This window comes from Haematobia irritans, chromosome 4 (assembly GCF_050003625.1).
Source record: "Haematobia irritans isolate KBUSLIRL chromosome 4, ASM5000362v1, whole genome shotgun sequence".
In the NCBI taxonomy this organism is placed as follows: domain Eukaryota; kingdom Metazoa; phylum Arthropoda; class Insecta; order Diptera; family Muscidae; genus Haematobia; species Haematobia irritans.
The window spans coordinates 179,190,156-179,216,610 of NC_134400.1; the positions used below are offsets into that span (position 1 = coordinate 179,190,156).

Consider the following 26,455-nt stretch of genomic DNA (forward strand, 5'->3'; position numbering starts at 1 on the left):
AATATCCTGATCTCCCCAAACATTTTACAGCTTGACTGTGTGAAAGTTTTCCGTCGGTGTGAGAGAGGTGGAGAGTATATCCATGTCGAAGGAATCAATGGTATGAGTGTTGTTTATTTGCAATTTCTATTTTGAGTATTGTTTTTCGCTTTGCGTGTTTTTGAAAATGGTTACGCCTGGGAGTATTAGTGTATGTGTTTTTATCCGTGACGTAGAAAAAAAACAAAATAACACCAAGCAACAGAAGAACAATTCTTTAGTTTCATTCGATACCTTTCAGGAGAACGTCGTTGTTGGTGGTGGCGCGGAGTCAATGCAAATCACTATGCGGAACGGTCCAACTGAACGAGTGTGTTGAAAGTAACTAGAAAAGAATGATTGGAGTGAATGAGTGAAACAAATCATATTTATTTGCATTTATTTCTTATGGTCGAAAAATTTGATAAAAATAAAAACATGATCAAGTGCTAATGAAGAACTAAAAAAAAAGTCATCATAAACAACTTCTTTTTCTTTTATATTTTAGCGAACAATATGTGTGCAAATTTTGCAATATTCTTTATTTCAATGAAAATATCTTAACAAAAGTCAAAACGAATTTGTATATACATACACACAAGCATAAACTCATCATACGTCTTTCAATGTAAATTTAAAATAAAATGTAACAAAGAAATAAATATATCTTACAAATGATAATACGAATAAATCATGGAGAATTCTAATAAACAAGAATTAATTTAAACTAATTGTAATGAAAAAGTGTACCCATCGAAATTTCAACTTCACCATCAAAAGCAGCAGTAACATTTATACTTCAATGTAGGCAGAGTCGAGGCGATTCAAATACATACAAGACAGTCGTATTCAAGAAAATGTATGTAAACATCAAGTGTTTTCTTGTGTTTTGCTTTCTCAAACTCAATTGCTTTAAGAATATCAGACTGATAATAAATACAACAAAATATATTTTAAATTTTGTATACAAAATATATAAATGTTCGTATATACACAGGCCTATATTATCCATATATTTTTGCCATTCTATATCCTTATTAAATTCTCAACACAGTTTTTATTGTCATAGACTCGCCATCAACAGCAAATACATTCGCACTCATATTGAACGCAAATCTCATCTCACCAATAATAATACGTGTGTAATACATTGATGGAGCGAGAGAGAGAGAGCGAAAAATTTTGTTTGTGCGAGAGAAAGTGTATAAGAGATATAGAGAATTCGTTTGTTTATAAACATTAACTTTCTCTCCATCTGTCGGGTTAATGTTCCTCCCACACATTAAAATCTTCCTAGTTGTTAGAATATTCCTTTTTTCGCACAAACTCCTTGGAACATCTATTAGGGTTGCCAACTGTTTGACTTCCAGAGCAGCGATTTTTCTGAAACATTGCTTCCACAAATAATTGTTACACTCGTAAATATATTCGTTTAAATAAATTTCCTTAAAAATATGTGTGTACATAAGATTAATATCTTCTATTAAATTTAAAAATTTATCTCGGATTAACTAAATTACTGTGAGACAAAGATGAAGAAACATTCATTGAAGAAACTCAAAGATAATTGAGAAGAAGATGCAGTCTTGTCATAGCAAAACTTAAGCACCAGAGGACTCTGCCAACAAAATATCATAAAGTTTGCGTCGACGTGTCTCTCAAATGTACTGCCGTTTGCGTCGGAAAATATCATAACATTTGTGTTTTTGATAAATTTCTGAATAAAAACCCACAAAAGCAGTACCAAAACGATTGTAGAAAATTAAAATAAAACGTATGTGTATTTTAAAGCAAATATTCATTATGGTTTTATGTGAGTATTGCCGTTTAAATTTATTCTTGGGCAGAGCTGCTTTGGAAAAAATTGACAAATAAAATAATTTTTTTCTCATAGCCCTCTACACCTTGACATTTGTCTTCTCTTGATAAGAGCACAATGCTCAATCTTGTTATACTCAATTATCTTTGGAAACTCACCTCAGATAGATGCCTAATTATTTTGCTTGGATTGATACGTCGAGTTTTAATTTTATTTAGCCATTGAACGTCATCCTTATTTTATTGACACTAACTAATGTGTAATTAATACTAAACGAAAGCGCATGAAGCATATGAAATATTAAATTTTTCATTATACCATCGAAAATAAAGTCACGCGTCGAAGTTTTGACAAAGGATACCCCAAGGTCTAAATTTTACCCAACTTATGTACATATATCTATGACATTTACCATTTCATTTTCAATGTATCTTCCTTCTATGATCAGAACATTTGAAAACAATCACGAAACGATATAATCCAATATAAACATACAAAACGAAATACATCATTGCAAAACACAAAAATATGTTTGCATTAAAATAAAATCAATCAAACCTAGTAATATAGAAATCAATCTACAACAAAAACATTAATCATCACAATAACCCACACAAAAAAAGAACCTATTATTGACTGAATACAGCGCCATCTGTCTTCAAGTGCGTGATAACCACAAAAAATATAAACAATAACAAAAAGTCTGGAATTATATCCAAACTAAAAAATACAACCCCGATTATATGCTATGTATGTGTGAGAAGAGAGAGAGAGAGAGAGCATAAAATGACAAAGTGCAAGAGAGTGTTAAATGAGTCCAAGCAAATGATTTGTAAATAAAAAAAATTAACATTGGTTTAAGCGCCACTATAGCGCAATGAATATTCCTTTTTGTATTTTTGTTGTGTTCTTCTCACCGTTGTATTTTATTTTGTGCATCAGAAATGAAATAAAACAAGTAAACAGTATAACAATAATAACTAACGGCAAACAACTCAGTCAACACCCAGTAGTTCCACTATAGAAAGGTAACAAGCAGCCAGACAGAACCAGTACTCGCCAGTCAACACTGCAACAGCTGCTGCTGTTACGACCTCTATATAACTTTCTTTTTTCCTGATTCGTTCATAGAGAGTTCTCTGTTGGTCTCTATGTCTCTTTAAATGACTCTCGTGTTCCAGCTCCCCGCAAAAACAACACCACTCTACAGCAACACAAAACTATGGCAGGCCCTCGTCATATTAAGATGTTTGCGTAGAATAACCAGCTGATAGAGAGAGAGAGAGAGAGAGAGAAGAAATACCATATATATTTATATTTATTTGTATGTGAGTTGCAGTGGAAAAATATTAACAAAGTATAAAGATAGAACATGAAAACAAATCATAAAATTGCAAACAAACGACTCGAAGAACAACGGTGTGACAAGAATAATCCATTGCCATCATATATCGGCACCATGGTGCTACACTTAAATTACCATTTCCATATCAACTATTAACAATACCTCATTGGCAACACCCCCTCTAAAAAGTGTTACCAAGAACAGAAATTGCAAAACATTTCTCCCCTCCACCACTATACAATACACTTTTCATATGATTGTAGTGTTGGCATCACTCAGTGATATAGGTTCAGTGCATCAACAATATTTGCATAGATTGGGACGGATAAACATTCTCATCCGCCGCAATAGTGAAGAAGGACAAAAAAGAGGGACTCATACACAACAAAATTAAAATTTATCTCAACATTTCGCCAACGTCAGCAACAGTATTGTCATCCTTGCAACCGTTTTCTATAGAATTCTAAACAAAAATTAATCACTCGGCACTTTTCCTACGTTTATTCAGCCATATTCTAAACCACTAACATCACCTTTATACCCATCCTCCAACGTCCTTCGTTCTCAAACCCCGGCATAGACTATGTGTAGACCCCAATCTTAACAACAACAAAAGCCACACGAAAAAAAGAAAAATAAAATAAACAAGTAAAAGACGAATGTAGCAAAAAAAAAAAAAACAAAAACAACCGAAGGAAAAAGTAGCAGCAGGAGTAAACATTGGGGAATACAAAAGCAACAAGAACCGCAAAAAAGACAACACACAACAACAACAAAAATAGCAAAAAGAACGGCAGCAACACGGCAGAACATAGAACAAGTGATACTTGAAAAATGTCAACGTTCTTAAACAATTTCTTCCCGGCAGGTAAGTGTGTGTAGAAAACGATGATAATGATGATACACAAAACAAAAACATGAATAGCATTTAAATGCATGGGTGTGAGTGTGTATTAGATGTGCACTTATTTTTCAAAAATTTGAGTGATTCTTTTTTTTTTTTATTAAAATAGAAAATAAATCTGTGAAAGCAGAATAAAATTATAACTTTTATGGGCAAATTTTATTATTCTGAACCATCCAAAACAACAATTGAAACGAATTATTGAATCTGAGTAGCCATTAGAAAATTACTTTTCCATGTTCTCGTTTACGAATTCGCAAAACGCAAATATTTTTATCTGTAACTAACTTCTGAACCAGAGAACTGCAACCGGTGGCTTTTTTATACCCTGCGCCACACTGTGGATATATAGATATATTACTCTAATGTTTCTGATATATAGATATATCACTCTGATATATCTATATATCAGAAACATTAAAAGCACTGTGACTCACATGGACGATAAAGCCAATTTAATTTTATTTGAGTTCATGGAAATTATTTTGTTTTAGTTAAAAATCCCCAAATATGAGCAGTTTTCCTTCACTTTAATAATTTTTTTTTTCAATTAAATGAAAACACAAATGGAACATACAGATTTACAAAATTAGTATTTTCCATAAAAAAAATAAAATTTTCAAAAAATGTGTATATTTTACCAAAACTGTGCCCATTATGAACTCTGTGTGGAGCTAAAGATAATTTTGCCAATTCGATTCTTTGCTTCAAAGTACTTAATTAGTTGTGTCATATCGGCGGTTGTAATATATTTTAGTTAAAAATTCCTAAAATTAACTTACATTTTCTTTCCTGGCGCATAAAAAAAGTTTTGAACTGACTTACTGTTTTTAGTTTGATTAAAAATTTGTTTAAAATAAATTTTTAATTTTTAAACTTAAAAAAAAAATTCCTTCATTTTTTTAATTGGCTTAGTTTTCCGAATTTGTTGAAAAAGTTAATTGTATCAATTAATTTTTTAATTAAATTTTTTAAAATTTTCAATCATTGACTTAATTAACTTAACGTCTCTATCTTGATTAAAAAGTTAATTGTATCAATTAATTTATTAATTGACAATTTTTTCAATTTCAATTAATTGGAAATATTTTGGTTATATTTTTCTGTGTGGGATCACTTTTTTTTGAGTGCATAATGTCTGATATTTTTCCGTCGAAGATAACCATATACCAAAGATCATTCAATCATACACAATATGATCATATTTGAGAAAATCCTTATTTAAACACAGAAAAAAATATCACAAAAAAAAAGTTAATGGAAGTTGAAAAATTTTTTAATTAAAAAATTATTGATACAATTAACTTTTTAATCAAGATAGAAGCATTAACCCTTAAATGCACAAGATCACTGATTCTTCCGAAAAAATATATAATATGCAAAATGGTAAAAAAGAACATCTGCATACCACGTTTTTTTTCAAAACAAATGGTGTTTTTTGTTTTTTTGAAAATCTTAAAAAGTACAGTGCGCATTGAACTAAGTTTTTATTTACAAATAAACAATTTGATTGTAGTAGATAATAGAGAATAGAGATATTTTTACACTACACAGTTTTTTTACCAACATTACTCTCATTTATGGTAAATATTATTTAACTTCCAATCTGCAGTTTTTTGAATTTTTGGTTAAAATTTGATTTTCAATTTTGACTGCAGATTACTCAGAAGTACTAAAAACTTTCCGCAAAGAAATATTTTTAGAAATAGCGTTATAATGTTGTAAATGCAACAAACTTGATTTCATAGAATTCGGCCAACGTAATATTTTTTTTTCTCGTTGTATCTTAAAAGATACAGTGTGCATTTAAGGATTAAGTTAATTAAGTCAGTGATTGAAAATTCAGCTAAAAAAAATTATGGATTTTTGTTTTAATTTTTAAATAAAAATTTATTTCAAATGATCAATTTTTTAATCAAACTAAAAACACAAAGTCAGATAAGTTAGTAATTGAAAATAGTTACGTTTTTAATTCAAAAAATTAATTGAGTTTTGCAATCAACATCAATTAAATGTTTAATTGAATCAATTAAAAAATTAATAAAAATTTTCAAATCAAATCAATTAATTTTTTAATCAAAAATTTTGTTATGCCCAATTAAAACTATGATTGATACTATCATTTTCGTGATTGAAGACATTTCTATTAAAATATTAATTGGATCAATTAATTTCGTGATTGAATCAGAATTATTTTTTGTATAAGAGCAACAATAGGGTAGATTGTTTGTAGAGCAAACCCAAAAAAGTGAACCCTCCAGAGAACTTATTCAATTTAACTCTATTCGTGTTCGTGAAAATTTTAGTTAAAATTACTCTGATATGAGAAAGTCTCCTTGGCTTTAATGATTTTTTTGTGTATTATTTAAATAAATTAAAAAGAGAACACAATTTTGTCATTCAGGGCAAATTTTGCTACAAGGAATAAGTTAAAAGTAACATGAATTCAAAGCCACAACATTTTCGGCAAAACTTTTCCCTTCTAACCTGGGGAGTCCTTCGTTGATTTCGCTCCAATTTTGTGTCTAAACTACACAGCAAAAAATTTCACGAAAATTTTTCCAATTAAAATCTTAATTGAGTTTTAAGAAATATTCAATTAAAAATTTAATCGATGCAACAAATTTTTTAATTGAAACAAAAATCAATCACACAAATTAATAGTATCAATTAATTTTTTAATTGACTGTCAATTAATTTTTTAATTGGTATTATCATTTCTGTGATTGAAGACATTTCAATTAAAGAATTAATTGGATCAATTAATTTCGTGGTTGAATCAGAAAAAAATTTTTTTGTGTGTACGTAGGAGCCCAACCAGAGAAGCAATATGATTACCTCAAACATGTTACATGGATGGTGACCATGTAACATTTTTATCGCAATCGTGTTATTTTCTCGGAAATTATGTAACTGTTTTCGGAAAACATGTTATGTTTGGCGAGAAAACAGCGTTTTGCGATAAACTTGTTATTTGGTCACCATCCAAAAATAACATTTTGCTCTTGAAGTGATCATATTCCTTTTCTGCGTGCAAATTTTATCCCGATCAGAGGACATCGGCTCAGAAAGTTCGCTCACTTGACATATCCACATATCAATGAAATGATTATGTTTTCAAACATTCTCAATATCTTAAAAATCTCAACATTTGTATTCTTAAAATTTTGACTAAAAATTGTCTCAAGACAAATAATTAAAATGTGTATGTGCGTATTCCCAATTTCTTGTCCATTTCATTTCTTTACTCATGCAAGAACCCATTAATTTTCTAGGGATATGTAAGCTTTCCATGAATATAATTTCATTTCCCAAACGACATTTGTCTTAATTTAGTTTGGGCCCATTTTAGTTACTTCTCTCATTCGTATGCTTCTTTTCACTCTCTGTTTTGTTTTTCTTTGTCATTCAACGAACTTGAATACAAATTTCACATTAACCTTTGCAGTTCTCGGAAAAACTAAGACTGCAAAACATAGGGAATATGAAAATACTCTGAAATATGTAATTTTTCTTAAACCAAATACCCTTTGGTCGACTTTGCTCCCTATGGTTAATTGTTTGGGGTTTTGTTTGTTCCGAATCTGTGCAAAGATTTGTACATTAGAGTGGCTCGCAACCAAAAACATGGAAAATTTTGTATATAGTAGAAGTTTATAAATAAAGGATAGGGGAAGGGGGGTATATTAAATTTGTTATTCCGTTTGTAATACATCGAAATATTGCTCTAATACCCCATAAAGTATATATATATATATATATATATATATATATATATATATATATATATATATATATATATATATATATATATATATATATATATATATATATATATATATATATATATATATATATATATATATATATATATATATATATATATATATATATATATATATATATATATATATATATATATATATATATATATATATATATATATATATATATATATATATATATATATATATATATATATATATATATATATATATATATATATATATATATATATATATACATATTTTCTGGGTCGCGGTGAAATTCTGAGTCGATCTAAGCATGTCCGTCCGTCTGTTGAAATCACGCTAACTTCCGAACGAAACAAGCTATCGACTTGCAACTTGGCACAAGTAGTTGTTATTGATGTAGGTCAGATGGTATTGTAAATGGGCCATATCGGTTCACTTTTACGTATAGCCCACATATAAACGGACCCCCAGATTTGGCTTGCGGAGCCTATAAGAATAGCATATTTCATCCAATCCGGCTGAAATTTGGTACATGGTATAAGTATATGGTCTATAATAACCATGCAAAAATTGGTCCATATCGGTCCACAATTATATATAGCCCCCATATAAACCGATCCCCAGATTTGACCTACGGAGCCTCTTAGAGGAGCAAAAGTCATCCGATCCGGTTGAAATTTGGTACGTGGTGTTAGTATATGGTCTCTAAGAACCATGCAAAAATTGGTCCATATCGGTCCATAATTATATATAGCCGCCATATAAACCGATCCACAGATTTGTCCTCCGGTGCCTCTTGGAGGAACAAAATTCATCCGATCCGGTTGAAATTTGCAACGTGGTGTTAATATATGGTCTCTAACAACCATGCAAAAATTGGTCCATATCGGTCTATAATTATATATAGCCCCCATATAAACCGATCCCCAGATTTTACCTCTGGAGCCTCTTAGAGGAGCAAAAGTCATCCGATCCGGTTGAAATTTGGTACGTGGTGTTAGTATATGGTCTCTAACAACCATGCAAAAATTGGTCCATATCGGTCCATAATTATATATAGCCGCCATATAAACCGATCCCCAGATTTGTCCTCCGGTGCCTCTTGGAGGAACAAAATTCATCCGATCCGGTTGAAATTTGCAACGTGGTGTTAATATATATGGTATTTAACAACCATGCAAAAATTGGTCCATATCGGTCTATAATTATATATAGCCCCCATATAAACCGATCCCTAGATTTGACCTCCGGAGCCTCTTAGAGGAGCAAAATTCATCCAATCGTGCTGAAATTTGCAACGTGGTGTTAGTATAGGGTCTCTAACAACCATACCAAAATTGGTCCATATCGGTCCATAATTATATATAGCCCCCATATAAACCGTTCCCCAGATTTGGTCTCTGGAGCCTCTTGGAGGAGCAGAAATTCATCCGATCCGGTTTAAATTTGCAACGTGGAGTTAGTATATGGTCTCTAACAACAATACCAAATTTTTCCATATCGGTCCATAATTATATATAGCCGATCCCCAATCACACAAAAATTGGTCCTTATCGGTTCATAATCATGGTTGCCACTCGAGCCAAAAATAATCTACCAAAATTTTATTTTTATAGAAAATTTTGTCAAAATGTTATTTCTATAGAAAATTTTGTTAAAATGTTATTTTTATAGAAAATTTTGTTAAAATTTTATTTTTATAGAAAATTATCGAAAATTCTATAGAAAATTTTGTCAAAATTTTATTTCTATAGAAAATTTTGTTAAAATTTTATTCCTATAGAAAATTTTGTCAACATTTTATTTCTATAGAAACTTTTATCAAAATTTTATTTCTATAGAAAATTTTCTATAGAAATAAAATTTTGACAAAATTTTCTATAGAAATAAAATTTTAACAAAATTTTCTATAGAAATAAAATTTTGACAAAATTTTCTATAGAAATAAAATGTTGACAAAATTTTCTATAGAAATAAAATTTTGACAAAATTTTCTATAGAAATAGAATTTTGACAAAATATTCTATAGAAATAAAATTTTGATAAAAGTTTCTATAGAAATAAAATTTTGACGAAATTTTCTATAGAAATTTTGACAAAATTTTCTATAGAAATAAAATTTTAACAAAATTTTCTATAGAAATAAAATTTTGACAAAATTTTCTATAGAAATAAAATTTTGACAAAATTTTCTATAGAAATAGAATTTTGACAAAATATTCTATAGAAATAAAATTTTGATAAAAGTTTCTATAGAAATAAAATTTTGACGAAATTTTCTATAGAAATAAAATTTTGACAAAATTTTCTATAGAAATAAAATGTTGATAAAAGTTTCTATAGAAATAAAAATTTGGCAAAATTATCTATAGAAACAAAATTTTTACAAAATTTTCTATAGAAATAAAATTTTGACAACATTTTCTATAGAAATAAAATTTTGATAAAATCTTGTATAGAAAAAAAATTTTGACAACATTTTCTATAGAAATAAAATTTTGACAAAATTTTCTATAGAAATAAAGAAATTTGATAAAAGTTTCTATAGAAATAAAATTTTGACAAAATTTTCTATAGAAATAAAATTTTGACGAAATTTTCTATAAAAATACAATTTTGACCAAACTTTCTATAGAAATAAAATTTTGACGCAATTTTCTATAGAAAAAAATTTGGATAAAATTTTCTATAAAAAAATTTACAAAATTTTTTATAGAAATAAAATTTTGACCCAATTTTCTATAGAAATAAAATTTTAGCGCAATTTTCTGTAGAAATAAAATTTTCTATAGAAATAAAAATTTGACAAAATTTTCTATTGAAATGAAATTTTGACAATTGATTGATTCGCGGATTAAGTCAAAAGACGTGTCGCTTTTTCGTCGCGGTATTCATGTGTAGCCAGAATGATGGGAAAAGTATAGAGTACCGATACATCGATTGATTAGAGGGTACTAAACCATTTTTACATTTATTTGGTAAAGTTGCCTTCAATTGAATAATTTTGTGAATTACTTCAGTTACATGCATTTCAAGAAATTTTTAAAGCAGTGAAAATGTACTCAAATCACACTAATTTACTTCTCAAGTGTAATCAAGACCTCTGTGTGTACTATGCCATCCATTGAACTTTTATATTGTTCACATTTCACAGTATGCATCATGCATATAGCCACCCTTGAATTTAGTTCTTATCCTTCCAATGGGGGGAGTAACATGCCTATTTATATCTGTCATTTCCTTTGGAAATTGAACTTTAAACTTTAATGCAAAGGGCTGGGTGGTTTCAGTTTTATGTGCCCCCATACTCCCTTGCCTTCTTGCACAATGTCGTTTTTTTATTTATATTGAATCCTACCTAATTCCTGTATTCGGTTCTGGGGTGCCTTTATCTCTACTATTGTCACGGGTGATGGTTGGATTGTAATACACTTAGAAGGAGAAGGAGTAGAAAGAACAGGTTTCATATTGGAAAATGTAGATGTTCCCATTATATCTGTAATGTACACAATGTAAAAAGACAACATCCACCACGAACCAAGTAAACAATATTGTAAAAAAACCGAACTAGTATCACAAAAAAGAACAAGTTAACAAAAATTTGAGGTGGATAATATTGAACATATGATGCCCTACAGTGAAAAAAATATTTACCTAAAAAATAAAATGCAATATAAATTTTAGAACAAGCAATATATACAATATTAAGGACAAATTTCTTTAAAATGAAGAAAGTTTCATTAAAACAAAGTTCATAATCCTTGTTTTAAAATATTTGTTTGTTTTTTTTTTTTTTAATGTTGGACACGAATCTTTGAAATTCGCGTCCCTTCGTTAATGTCGTATGACCAGTTTAACTTAAAGTGAAGAAAAAAGTTTTGATTTCTAGAAATAGTCTTAAAATTTACTGAGTCATGATGTGGTTTTTATTTATACACGAATAACATTGTTAATATATCGCAAAAAGAGAATAAAAATCCAATAAACGAGATCTGTTCACATTTGGTAGAATTCTACCAAAAATTGTAGATTTTTTACTGTTTGGTAGATGGGAAGAATTCTTAATATTTTGGTAGATTTTGCAAAATATTACTCTCCAACTAAGATGTACTTCAATTTCTATAGAAATACAAGTTGGACAAAATTTTCTATAGAAATAAATATTTTTCTATAGAAATTAAATTTTGTCAACATTTTTGAGAGAAATAACAATTTGACAAAATTTTCTAGAGAAATAAAATTTTGACAAATTTTCTATAGACAACAAATCGACCAAGTTTTCTATAGAACTACATTACTCAAAATTTTCTATAGAAATAACATTTTGACAAAATTTTCTAGAGAAATAAAATGTTGACAAAATTTTCTAGAGAAATAAAATTTTGACAACATTGTCTATAGAAAAAAGATTTTGATAAAATTTTCTATAGAAAAAAAAATTGAAAAAAAATTTATAGGGAAAAAATTGACAAAATTTTATATAGATTGAATTTTTTTTCTAGAAAAATAATATTTGACACGAAATAGGATTTTGGGAAAATTTTCTATAGAAATAAAATTTTGTCAAATTTTTCTAGAGAAATAAAATGTTGACAAAATTTTCTAGAGAAATAAAATTTTGACAACATTGTCTATAAAAAAACAAATTTTGATAAAATTTTCTATAGAAAAAAAATTTTGAAAAAAATTTTATAGGAAAAAAATTGACAAAATTTTATATAGATTGAATTTTTTTCTAGAAAAAATAATATTTGACACGAAATAGGATTTTGGGAAAATTTTCTGTAGAAATAAAATTTTGACAAATTTTTCTAGAGAAATAAAATGTTGACAAAATTTTCTAGAGAAATAAAATTTTGACAACATTGTCTATAAAAAACAAATTTTGATAAAATTTTCTATAGAAAAAAAAATTAGAGGGAAAAAATTGACAAAATTTTATATAGATTTAATTTTTTTCTAGAAAAATAATATTCGACTCGAAATAAGATTTTGGGAAAATTTTCTAGAGTAATACAATTTTGACATTTTCTATCGCAGAAAAAATATCACCAAAATATTTCCAATTAAAAAGTTGATTGAAGTCGAAAATTGTTTCAATTAATAAATTAATTGTTGCAAGTAACTTTTTAATCAAGATAGAAAAATTAAATAAATTAAGTCAATTATTAAAAAAAATTGAAATTTTTAATTAAAAATTTAATTGATACAATTAACTTTTTAGTCAAACTCGGGAGACTGAGACAGTTAAAAAAGTGATGGACAGTTTTTTAATGTGAAAATATGTAAATTTTTTAATTAACAAATTAATTGAGTTTTGCAATCAACATCAATTAAATTTTAAATTGAATCAATTGTCTATAGAAATAAAATTTTGACAAAATTTTCTATAGAAATAACCTTTTTGGGAAAATTTTCATCAAAAGCTTTAAAATATTTTTTTTTTAAATTTGGTAGAGACTTGGTAAAATTTTCTTAAAATTTTGATAGATTTTTTTTTTGGCACAAGTGACAACCGTGGATTGGGATCCCGATTTTAATTTTATAGAGACTAGATTAACAGCTAGGTCTCTAAAAATTTCCTTATTTTAAAGAAGCCCCATATTTGACTCGGAATATCTTTAGGGGACAAAAAAAAAAAGCGATTCGAATCATATTCTTGTCATACATTTTACACTCAAAAAAAAAAAGTGAACTCTCTATGAACTCTAAGCTAATTTAACTTTCGTTTAGTTCATGGAATTATTATGTTTGCAAAAAGTAATAATAATAAAGTAAAGTAATAATTTTTTGTGTACGTTAGTTAAAGTAACTAAAACTGAGGAAAAAAATATACACAAATGAAGGATAAAGATTAACTAAATTCGTGTCTTCCACAAAATAGTTCAATATTTCTTTAAATTTGTAAATTTTACTACAAATGCGTTCATCATGAACTTCGTATGTCACTAAAGACATTCTTGCAATTTTGAACTCCAATTTTTTCTTTCAAACTACAAAATTTTCTTTAACAAGTGACAAAACTTAATTATGTCTAATAAATTTTCTTTAATTTGTCGAAAAATATTTACCTATTTTTATGACATCGGCGTGATGCCATCGTTTTTTATACTGTTTAGTTAAAATTTTCTAAAAATATTCAAAATTTTCTAAAATTAACCGAAATTTTTCTTCCTGGTGGGTTCACTGCTTTTTCAGTGTAGAGTTTTTGAACCTTTTGGGGAAATCAGGAATAAAAGTAGCAGATTTATATATTTTTGGTTCCTTATGCGTATTGCATTTTTTTTTAGCGAAGTTTACTTCGTCACAAGTCCACTGTCAATTCATTGAATAATGATTGTTGTGACCATTTTTGCTCCCATTGCTGCAAATAAATGCCAACACTTTAAATATCATCTTACCGTAGTCGATAATCTTTTTGATATCAAAACAACTTCACGATTACCTTAGCTAACTGAAATTAAAACTTCTCCTCTTCAGCTCGACATACCAATGACCAAAACAAAAACTCTGATAATCGAAAAACAGGTACAAGTCCCCAGACTACAACGACAGTATGAACAACCATTCATGTTTACAAATAACTTGAAAGAAGGCTGACGAACATAACGACTCTACTATGTTCCTTCTGGAGTTGCTTGTTGTACACAAAGAGAAGAATGTCATTTCCGGTTTTGCAGTGGTCTGGCTTCCAATTGCTATTATTTCTCTACTATTCTCGAAAACGAGAGACGAAACGTAAATAAGTTGACCTGTAACAAAAACTGGATTTAGAGTAAGAATAAATCATATACTAAATAGAAAACTCCATTAAGTAGGGAAGCAAACTGGTTTGTTTTGTTTTATTCCTCCTTTTCGAAAGGAATCATAACAAATCATTGAAATATTGAAGAAGTCACTACATATGATAAAGAAGAAATGCTCTTTTGAGTTGCCTTAAAAGCAAGCAAATAATCAGTCGGATGATCTGATTATTTTATAATATCCTCATGGAAGAGTCCTGTATACCTTATTTATTTGATTTAAATACAATTAATTCATTATTTTTATACCCTCCACCATAGGATGGGGGTATATTAACTTTGTCATTCCGTTTGTAACACATCGAAATATTGCTCTAAGACCCCATAAAGTATATATATTCTGGGTCGTGGTGAAATTCTGAGTCGATCTAAGCATGTCCGTCCGTCCGTCCGTCTGTCCGTCCGTCCGTCTGTGGAAATCACGCTAACTTCCGAACGAAACAAGCTATCGACTTGAAACTTGGCACAAGTAGTTGTTATTGATGTAGGTCGAATGGTATTGAAAATGGGCCATTTCGGACCACGTTTACGTATAGCCCCCATATAAACCGATCCCCAAATTTGGCTTGGGGAGCCTCCCGGAGCAGCAAAATTCATCCGATCCGGTTGAAATTTGGTATGTGATCTTAGTATACGGTCTCTAACAACCATGCAAAAATTGGTCCATATCGGTCCATAATTATATATAGCCCCCATATAAACCGATCCCCAGATTTGACCTCCGGAGACTCTTGGAGGGGCAAAATTCATCCGATCCGATTGAAATTTGGTACCTGATGTTAGTATATGGTCTCTAACAACCATGCAAAAATTGGTCCATATCGGTCCATAATTATATATAGCCCCCATATAAATCGATCCCCAGATTTGACCTCCGGAGACTTTTGGAGGGGCAAAATTCATCCGATCCGGTTGAAATTTGGTACCTGATGTTAGTATACGGCCTCTAACAACCATGCAAAAATTGGTCCATATCGGTCCATAATTATATATAGCTCCCATATAAACCGATCCCCAGATTTGACCACCGGAGCCTCTTGGAGGAGCAAAATTCATCCGATCCGGTTGAAATTTAGTACGTGGTCTTAGTATACGGTTTTTAACAACCATGCAAAAATTGGTCCATATCGGTCCATAATTATATATAGCCCCCATATAAACCGATCCCCAGATTTGACCTCCGGAGTCTCTTGGAGGGGCAAAATTCATCCGATACGGTTGAAATTTGGTACCTGATGTTAGTTTACGGCCTCTAATAACCATGCAAAAATTGGTCCATATCGGTCCATAATTATATATAGCCCCCATATAAACCGATCCCCAGATTTGACCTCCGGAGCCTCTTGGAAGAGCAAAATTCATCCGATCCAGTTGAAATTTGGTACATGGTGTTAGTATATGGTCTCTAACAACCATGCAAAATTTGGTCCATATCGGTCCATAATTATATATAGTTCCCATATAAACCGTCCCCAGATTTGATGTCCGGAACCTCTTGGAGGAGCAAAAGTCATCCGATACGGTTGAAATTTGGTACATTTTGTCAATATATGGCCTCTAACAGCCATGTAAAAATTGGTCCATATCGGTCTTTAGTTATATATAGCCGATGACTTATTACACAAAAATTGGTCCATATCGCCAAAAACAATCTACCAAAACTTTATTTCCATAGAAAATTTTGTCAAATTTTATTACTATAGAAAGTTTTGTCAAAATTTCATTTCTATAGAAAGTTTTGTCAAAAGTTTATTTCTATACAAATGTTTGTCAAAATTTTATTTCCATAGAAAATTTTGTCAAAATTTTATTTCTATAGAAAATTTTGTAATTTTCCAAAACTTTATTTCCATAGAAAATTTTGTCAAATTTTATTACTATAGAAAGTTTTGTTAAAATTTCATTTCTATAGAAAGTTTTGTCAAAAGTTTATTTCTATAGAAATGTTTGTCAAAATTTTATTTCTATAGAAAATTTTGTAAAAAATTTATTTCTGTAGAAAATTTTGTCAACATTTTATTTCTATACAAAATTTTGTCAAAATTTCATTTCTATACAAAATTTTTGTCAACATTTTATTTCTATAGAAATTTTTGTCAAAATTGTATTGCTATAGAAAATTTTGTCAACATTTTACTTCCACAGAAAATTTTGTCAACATTTTATTTCTATAGAAAATTTTGTCAAGTTTTTATTTCTATAGAAAATTTTGTCAAATTTTTATTTCTATAGAAAATTTTGTCAAAATTTTATTTCTATAGAAAATTTTGTCAAGGTTTCATTTCTATAGAAAATTTTGTCAAAATCTTATTTCTATAGAAAATTTTGTCAAACTAGATTATATACGTATTTAATCGGCCTTTTTTTGTTTAATATATACCCCGTATGGGCTAACTTACAATTTAGAAGACAGTGTTAAAAAGTTTTACGATACCTTGCCATCGGCAAGTGTTATCGCAACCCAAGTAATTCGATTGTGGATGACAGCCTTTAGTAGAAGTTCCTACGCAATCCACGGTGGAGGGTACATAAGATTCGGCCTGGCCGAACTTACGGCCGTATATACTTGTTTTATTTAACGAACCAAAGCCCTTCGGGACAACGTGTTGATAGAATTCATTCATTATACACGGACGAAAAAGACTGTTTTTCATATGTTTGGGTGTAAAAATTATATGTTTGGAATACAATTTTTTTAACACAATAAACAAAAAACAAGTACACGCAGAGAAGGAATATGATCACCTCAAACATGTTTCAAGAGCAAAATGTTATTTTTGTATGGTAACCATGTAACATGTTTGTCACTAAAATGTTATTTTCTCGTCAAATATAACATGCTTGCCAAAATCAGATACATGCTTTCCGAGAAACTAACATGGTTGCGAAAACCATGTTACATGGTCACCACCCAAAAATAACATTTTGCTCTTAAAACATGTTTGAGGTGATCATATTCCTTCTCTGGGTGTATATAAAGCAGTATGTTCGGCCGGGACGAATCTGAATCAAATATTATAGTTTCCTGTGAAAATTTCAGGGGATTTGGTGACAAGCAGATCAGTTCAACCAGTACACTTCCCGAAGATAAATTCAAAGATTTTACCTATGAAGATTAGATCCATATTTGTTTGAGTTTTAGAGGAATCATAAACATCGTGTGCAAGAAAATGAAATGAAAATGAAATAACGCCTTGATTTAAAATCTAACATCTGTAGATTTTTACCCCCATTATTTAAATGATTACCAGAAGTAAAATCTGGAAACTATAATTCAGTTTCAAGCAATTTTCACTATCAGTGCACATCTACCGATATTCACCATTTGCGGCACACCTCTTTATGTTCCTAAAATACTTCTAGATGTAAAATTTCATGCAAATTTGATAAAAACTATGGTTTCTAAAAGCCCACGAAGTAAAATCGGGAGATCGGTCTATTTGGGAGATAAACCAAAACATGGACCAATACACGCCACTTTCGGCTCTCATATTTAAGGTCCTAAAATACTTGTAGATTTCTCATTTCAGACAAATTGGATAAAAACTACGGATTCTAGAAGCCTAAAAAATAAAATCATTTCTTGCACACCTATTTGTATTCCTAAAAACTATTTCAGGCAAAGTGGACAACAATTACGGTTTCTAGAAGCCCAAAAAGTAATATCGGGAGATCGGTCTATCCGATGGCTATATCAAAACATGGACCTATACTCACCATTTTTGGCATACCTTTTTATGGTCCTAAAATACCTCTAGATTTCCAATTTGAGGCAAGTTGGATAAAAACTACGGTTTCTATAAGCCCAAGAATAAAATCTGGAGTTCGGTCTATATGGGGGCTATATAAAAACATGGTCTGATACTCATCATTTTCAGCACACCTCTTTAGGATTTTAAAATACCTCTAGATTTCTAATTTCAGGCAAATTGGATAAAAACTACAGATTTTAGACGCCCAAGAAGTAAAAACTGTAGATCGGTCTATATGGGGGCTATACCAAAACATGGACCGATACTCACCATTTTCGGCACACCTCTTTATTGTTCTAAAATACCTCTAGATTTCCAATTTCAGGCAAATTGGATAAAAACTACGGATTCTATAAGCCCAAGAAGTAAAATCGGGAAATCGGTCTATATGGGGGCTATACCTAAACATCAACCGATAGTCACCATTTTTGGCACACATCTTTATGGTGCTAAAATACCTCTAGATTCTATCGATTCCAGAAGCCCTAGAAATATAATCGGGAGATCGGTCTATATGGGGGCTATACCAAAACATGGACCGATACTCACCATTTTTGGCACACCTCTTTGTGGTCATAAAATACCTCTAGATTTCCAATTTCAGGCAAATTGGATAAAAAATACGATTTCTATAAGCCCAAGACCCAAAATCGGGAGGTCGGTTTATATGGGGACTATATCAAAACCTGGACCGATATAGCCCATCTTCGAACTTGACTTGCCTGCAGACAAAAGACGAGTTTGTGCGAAATTTCAGCACGATTGCTTTATTATTGAAGACTGTAGCGTGATTACAACAGACAGACAGCCAGACAGACAGACGGACATGGCTATATCGTCTTAGAATTTCTCCCTGATCAGGAATTTATATACTTTATATAGTCGGAAATCGATATTTCGATGTGTTACAAAAGAAATGACAAACTTATTATACCCCCGTCACCATTCTATGGTGGTGGGTATAAAAAAACACAATAAACTAGCATAACATGTTTGGGACATATATGTTAATATGTTAGAACATATTATGTTTGGGGCATAAAAGTTTGTAAATATAATATGCTTGGATGCAAACATATATTAATGTAGAAATAGACTATAAACATATATGTGTTTAGAAAGAGAGACCTAGAGAGTACGCTGCACGTAAAATAATGGAAATAACCATTCTTTTACTTGCAACAAGAATGGAAGCGCCTTAAAAATATATCCACACAAAGAAAATTTCATTAAAATTATTTACTACAAGTGTATGCCCTAAGGTGAATCATAATATGTTTGAATAATACAAACAATATTTTGTTTGGACCAATCGTGAAAATATATATGCTTGAAGCAAAATGTGTTTGGGGTATATATTACAGAAGCGATTTCTTTTTAAGGGTGTACATATGTATATAAATACGAGGGCGGTTCAGAAACGTTTTTAGCCTATCAATGAAAGAGAATAGTTAGTTTTAGTCAAAAACATTTTTATTTTTCAATATAATCTCCTGGAACTTCAATACACTTAGTCCAACGCTTTTCTAGCAATTCTATCCCTTGATTAAAATAGTTTTCCTCAAGGTCTCCAAAATTTTGGTTTATAACTGTAATTGCATCTTCATTTGAGGTAAAACGGTTGCCAGCAAGGATTTTTTTTTTAGATTTGGGAACAAGTACAAGTCACTGGGAGCTAAATCAGGAGAATAAAGTGGGTGGTCAAGCAACTCGAACTTTAATTCGTTGATTTTAGCCATTGTTAAAACACTCTTGTGCGCTGGTACGTTGTCTTGATGAAAAATTCTTTTTTTTTTTTGTGTTGTAAGCCAGGACATTTTTCTCGAATTTGTACGTTTAATTGATCCAAAAGGTTGCAATAGTACTCTGCATTTATTGTTTTACCCTTTTGCAGTTAGTTAATCAATAAAATACCTTTGAAGTCCCAAAAAACCGTTGCCATAACCTTACCAGCCGATTGAATTGTTTTTGCCTTCTTTGGGGCACTTCCTCCATCTTTAGTCCATTGTTTGGATTGTTCTTTTGTCTCTGGAGTATAGTGGTGGATCCATGTCTCATCAACAGTTATGAAACGACGCATTTTATTTCACATAAAACGATCCAAACAAGCTTGAGAAATGTTCATTCTTATGCGTTTTTGATCGACTGTTAACAAATGCGGCACCCATCTTGCAGAAAGCGTTTTCATCTCTAGTTCTTCATGCAAAATTAAATGGACTCGATCATTTGAGATGTCCATGCTATTAACAATTTCACGCACTTTTTTTCGTCGATTATTTAATACCATATCATACACTTTGGCTACAATTTCTGTTGTTGTTGCTGTTTTTGGACGTCCACTACGTGGTTCATCTTCAATGCTTGTACGACCACGTTTATATTCAGCAACCCAATTTTTTACTGTTGCATATGAAGAAGCACTTTCACCTAACACATTCATTGTAAGGGTCAATGTTGAATGTGAACCACACCTAAACGCCAAGTTTTTTTTCCGAATTTTATTTGACATTTCTCTATTTCAGACTTACTCAATTTGAACCATGGAGAGATACACAATCCAACAACGTGTTAAATGGTTTCAAGAAATGGCAACAGCGGATGATCAATTTTCGAAGAAAATCATCTTCAGTGATGAGGCACATTTTCACCTCAGTGGATTCGTCAATAAACAGAATTGCCGCATTTGGGCGAATGAGAATCCAAGAGTGATTGTCGAAAAGCCAATGGACCCAGAAAGAGTGACTGTTTGGTGCGGTTTATGGGCTGGCGGCATCATCGGGCTGTATTTTTTCCAAAATGAGGCCGGTCAGGCAGTTACTGTGAATGGTGTTCGCTATCGTGAGATGATCACGAACTTTTTATGGCCCGAATTGGAAGATATGGATGTGGTTTTAGCAGGACGGTGCCACTTGCCACACAGCTAACGAAACAATGGCTCTTTTGCGCAACAAATTCAATGGCCGTGTTATCTCACGTAATGGCGATGTCAATTGGCCGCCCAGATCATGTGATTTGACACTGGACACTTGGACTTTTTTCTTTGGGGTTATTTGAAAGAAAAGGTGTACGTCGATAAAAGCCAGCAACAATTCAAGAGCTAAAGGTTGAGATAATTCGGCACATTAACGGCATAGAACCTCCATTATGCCTCAGCGTCATCGAAAATTTGGACCATCGGATGAAGGTGTGCCACCGAGGTCGCGGCACCCATTTGGCCGATATTTTGTTCCATACATAATTGAATAATACCAATATATCATAATAAAATAAAATTACAATAATTTCCTAAATAGTTTGTGTTTTATTCAAAATCAACATCGGCCCTTGAAATTTTAACCACCCTTTAGAACTACAATTAGATGTGTTGAATATTGGAGGAGATACACCTCCATGTCTTTGGCATAGCACCCATTAGACCGATCTCCCGATTTGGGGTCTAGATTCTAGAACTATAATTAGATGTGTTGAATATTGCGTGTATTCGTCCATGCCTTTGGCATAGCCCCCATTAGACCGATCTCTCGATTTAACTCCTAGGGTTTCTAGAAATTGTAGTTTTTATCCGATTTGCCACAATTTGAAAATATAAAGGCATTTTAGACCCACAGAAAAGTGTATATGATTTATAGAACGATTTCAGATCTTGAGGGTACAGAAGGTGCATTGATCATGAAAATTGCTTGAAACTGAATGTAAAATTTCCAGATTTTACTTCTCGTAATCATTTAAATAATTGGGGTTAAAATCTACAGATTTTAGATTTCAAATCAAGGCGTTATTTCATCATTTTCTTGCACATTTACAAAAGATGTTTAAAACTCAAACAAAAAAATGGTTCGTATAAATGCAGAATCGGATCTAGTCTTTATAGGTAAAATCTTTACATTTATCTTCGGTAAGCGTACTGGTTGAACTGATCTGCTTGGGGAAAATATCTGTCACCAAACCCCCCTGCAATTTTCAAAGGAAACTATTATATTTGAATCATGGTGGTGGGTATTTACGATTCGGCCCGGCCGAACTTACTTCTTTATATACTTGTTCATTTTGCCACAGTGGTCATATTTTTGTCGCGAATCAGTGCCTCTACTTTTTGGGAATCCCATATAAATCGGGATGCACATATTTTCCCATATGGACATAGTAGTCAAATTTCTCTCCGTTTCGTATATGGAGTATTGCATCGATTCAGAAGATTTTTGGCAAAGGGATTTAATTAACCAATTGAAAGCTATAGTTTCAGTGTAACATATCTTTATTTCTTTTTCCTATTTCTTCCCGTTTGGCCAGTTTATGCAAATGTCTGTGAAGGATGAGTGAGTCGAATATTTTTGTATTCGTATATAACTTAGTTTTTTTCCACCTATAGGTGGCGCTGGTACGAACTTTAATATACGGTTTATTTTCCATCACATAAAATTCTCTTCCAAGTAATAAATTAGAATCCACGAATAAATTAAAATAAAGTGTTGCATATTTTTCAACAGCTATAGGCTATAGACATACGAAGGAACCGGAAACTCCTGCGTGACCCTCTTAACATAACAAATAATGGAGGTTCGTGTCACAAACACACAAGTCATGGCCAGAGCATCAATACCCCATGGCAATTGTGTGTGTATGTAATTAATGACTATCCATAAATAACAGCCAATGAAGTCAGTGGGTTTACACGTACCGAAGTCCCAGCAAATCAAAATTCTGCAGAAGCACAAAAAGCTTGAGTTTGGAAAAACTAGATAATCCAGTTAAGACAGTCCGTCCTCCTCAAACCAACAAAAGTGAAACCACCATGAAAGAAAATGTGTGATTATTTTAGAAAGTTTTAACTAAACTATTTTGGTAATTCCAACAAGATACAAATAAATTTATACTTTGAACATCTATTAAAAATAATACAGTCTTCCCTAAAGTAATCGAAAGTGGTATATTTTGAAGCAAAAACCAAAGTTTAAAAATTGTTAAAATGTCTTTAGGGCAATACGAAGTTCAGGATGGAAACAATTTAAGTAAAATTTAATCCTAGAGAATTATAAAACAATTATATAGTTTTATTTTTTATTTTATCTCAATGTCGAAAGGAATTAGATATAAGAAACTGGAGAGGATGCTAGATATTTATCTTAGAACTAGCGTCGATTCAAGTTTGTTTTCGAAACAACAGCATGCATACTCGAAGGGCAGGTCTACTGAGACCGCATTGAATGAACTAGCCAGCTTTATTGAAAGCTCACTATCTGTCAATGAGTACACAATGGCCAGTGTTGCCAGTATTTATCTGGCTCTTGTCCCCAAATTATGATGTTTTCGTCCCCAAAATTCCCAATTTAAATTTAAATTCCTCACAAAAATCCCAATACATTTTTGAAAAAATTTTTGAAAACTAAAATAAAACAAGAGGCTCTGCTGTAGAAAATCAGTAATAATAATATAGCAAGCTGCAATAAGATCAAGATTTCGAACCACAACACCAAGAGACTGATGATCGTCTTCCAAATGCTGGAGACATGAAAATGCGAGTTCGGAGTTCCTTCCATTTATGAATGAATATAGAAAACAAAATTTGAGAAAAATGTCTATATAGAAAAAAATTTTTTTTTTGACAAAATGTTCTATATAAAAATAAAATTTTGACAAAATTTTCTACATAGAAATAAAATGTTGACAAAACTTTCTATAGAAATGAAATGTTCACAAAATTTTCTATATAGAAATAAAATTGTGACAAAATTGTCTATAAAAATAAAATTTTGACAAAATTCTCTATAAAAATGAAATTTTGACAAAATTTTCTATAAAAATAAAATTTTGACAAAATTTTTTATGGAAATAAAATTTTGACAAAATTTTCTATAGAAATAAAGTTTTGACAACATTTTTTATAGAAATAAAATGTTTATGAAATTTTCTATAGAAATAAAATTTTGACAAAATTATCTATAGAAATAGAATTTTGACAAAATTTCCTATAAAATTTTAACAAAATTTTCTACATAGAAATAAAATTTTGACAAAACTTTCTATAGAAATGAAATTTTCACAAAACTTTCTATATAGAAATAAAATTGTGACAAAATTATCTATAAAAATAAAATTTTGACAAAATTGTCTATAAAAAAATTTTGACAAAATTTTCTATAGAAATAAAATTTTGACAAAATTTTCTATAGAAATAAAATGTTGACAAAATTTTCTATAGAAATAAAATTTTGACAAAATTTTCTATAGAAATAAAATTTTTATGAAATTTTCTATAGAAATAAAATTTTTATGAAATTTTCTATAGAAATAAAATTTTTACAAAATTTTCTATAGAAATAGAATTTTGACCAAATTTCCTATAGGAAAAACATTTTGTTAAAAAAGATTAAACCGATTTCTCGAAGAAATCCCCAAATTTATGGAAATTCCCCACAAAATCCACAAGTCTCCAACTCAAAAATTTCATCCCCATTCACGAAAAAATATCCCAAATTTTGGTAAAAATCCCCAATACTGGCAACACTGATTGTGGCGTTTCTAGACATTCAATAACGTCCATCCGAGCTCGATTGAGAAATTTGAGAAAATTTTCTATATAGAAAAAAACTTTTTTGAAAAAATTTTCTACATGGAAATAAAATTTTAACAAAACTTTCTATAGAAATGAAATTTTGACAACATTTTTTATATAGAAATAAAATTGTGACAAAATTGTCTATAAAAATAAAATTTTTAAAAAATTTTCTATAGAAATAAAATTTTGACAACATTTTTTATTTCCATAAAATATGTTGACAAAATTTTCTATAGGTATAAAATTTTGACAAAATTTTCTATAGAAATAAAGTTTTGACAACATTTTTTTTAGAAATAAAATTTTTATGAAATTTTCTATAGAAATAAAATTTTGACAAAATTTTCTATAGAAAAAACATTTTGACAAAATTTTCTATAGAAATAAAATTTTGACAAAATTTTCTATAGAAATAAAATTTTGACAAAATTTTCTATAGAAATAAAATTTTCACAAAATTTTCTATAGAAATAAAATTTTGACAAAATTGTCTATAGAAATAGAATTTTGACAAAATTTTCTATAGAAATAAAATTTTCACAAAATTTTTTATATAGAAATAAAATTGTGACAAAATTGTCTATAAAAATAAAATTTTGAAAAAATTTTCTATAGAAATAAAATTTTGACAAAATTTTTTATGGAAATAAAATGTTGACAAAATTTTCTATAGAAATAGAATTTTGACAAAATTTCCTATAAGAAAAACAATTGTCTATAAAAATAAAATTTTGACAAAATTTTCTATAGAAATAAAATGTTGACAACATTTTCTATAGAAATAAAGTTTTGACATTTTTTATAGAAATAACATTTTTATGAAATATTCTATAGAAATAAAATTTTTATGAAATTTTCTATAGAGATAAAATTTTTATGAATTTTTCTATAGAAATAAAATTTTGACAAAATTTTATATAGAAATAAAATTTTGACAAAATTTTCTATAGAAATAAAATTTTGACAAAATTGTCTATAGAAATAAAATTTTGAAAAAAATTCCTATAGGAAAAACATTTTGTTAAAAAAGATTAAACCGATTTCTCGAAGAAATCCCCAAATTAATGGAAATTCCCCACCAAATCCACAAGTCCCCAACTCAATAATTTCATCCCCATTCACGAAAAAATATCCCAAATTTTGGTAAAAATCCCCAATATTGGCATTACTGATTGTGGCGTTTCTAGACATTGAAGGGGCATTCAATAACGTCCATCCGAGCTCGATTGAGAAATTTGAGAAAATTTTCTATATAGAAAAATTTTCTTTTGAAAAAATTTTCTACATAGAAATAAAATTTTGACAAAACTTTCTATAGAAATGAAATTTTGACAAAATTTTCTATATAGAAATAAAATTGTGACAAAATTGTCTATAAAAATAAAATTTTCTTTAGAAATAAAATTTTGACAACATTTTTTATGGAAATAAAATGTTGACAAAATTTGTTATGGAAATAAAATGTTGACAAAATTTTCTATAGAAATAAAATTTTGACAAAAT

General features: G+C 29.8%; 1 protein-coding gene across 5 annotated transcripts in view; it reads left to right on the plus strand.

The window, feature by feature from the left end:
• Window positions 1-300: 300 nt before the first annotated feature.
• Window positions 301-26,455, plus strand: part of PAN3 (Poly(A) specific ribonuclease subunit PAN3) — a 129,048-nt gene continuing 102,893 nt past the window's right edge. The window contains exons 1-2 of one of the 5 annotated variants that reach the window (XM_075307369.1): window positions 301-360; window positions 3,691-4,050. In XM_075307369.1, coding sequence (XP_075163484.1) covers window positions 4,017-4,050 — 34 coding nt within the window. In that variant the 5' untranslated portion in view covers window positions 301-360; window positions 3,691-4,016. Of the gene's footprint in view, window positions 361-530; window positions 647-713; window positions 878-2,285; window positions 4,051-26,455 lie in introns of those variants that run through there. The other 4 variants (XM_075307366.1, XM_075307367.1, XM_075307368.1 and 1 more) reach the window with 4 other exon arrangements.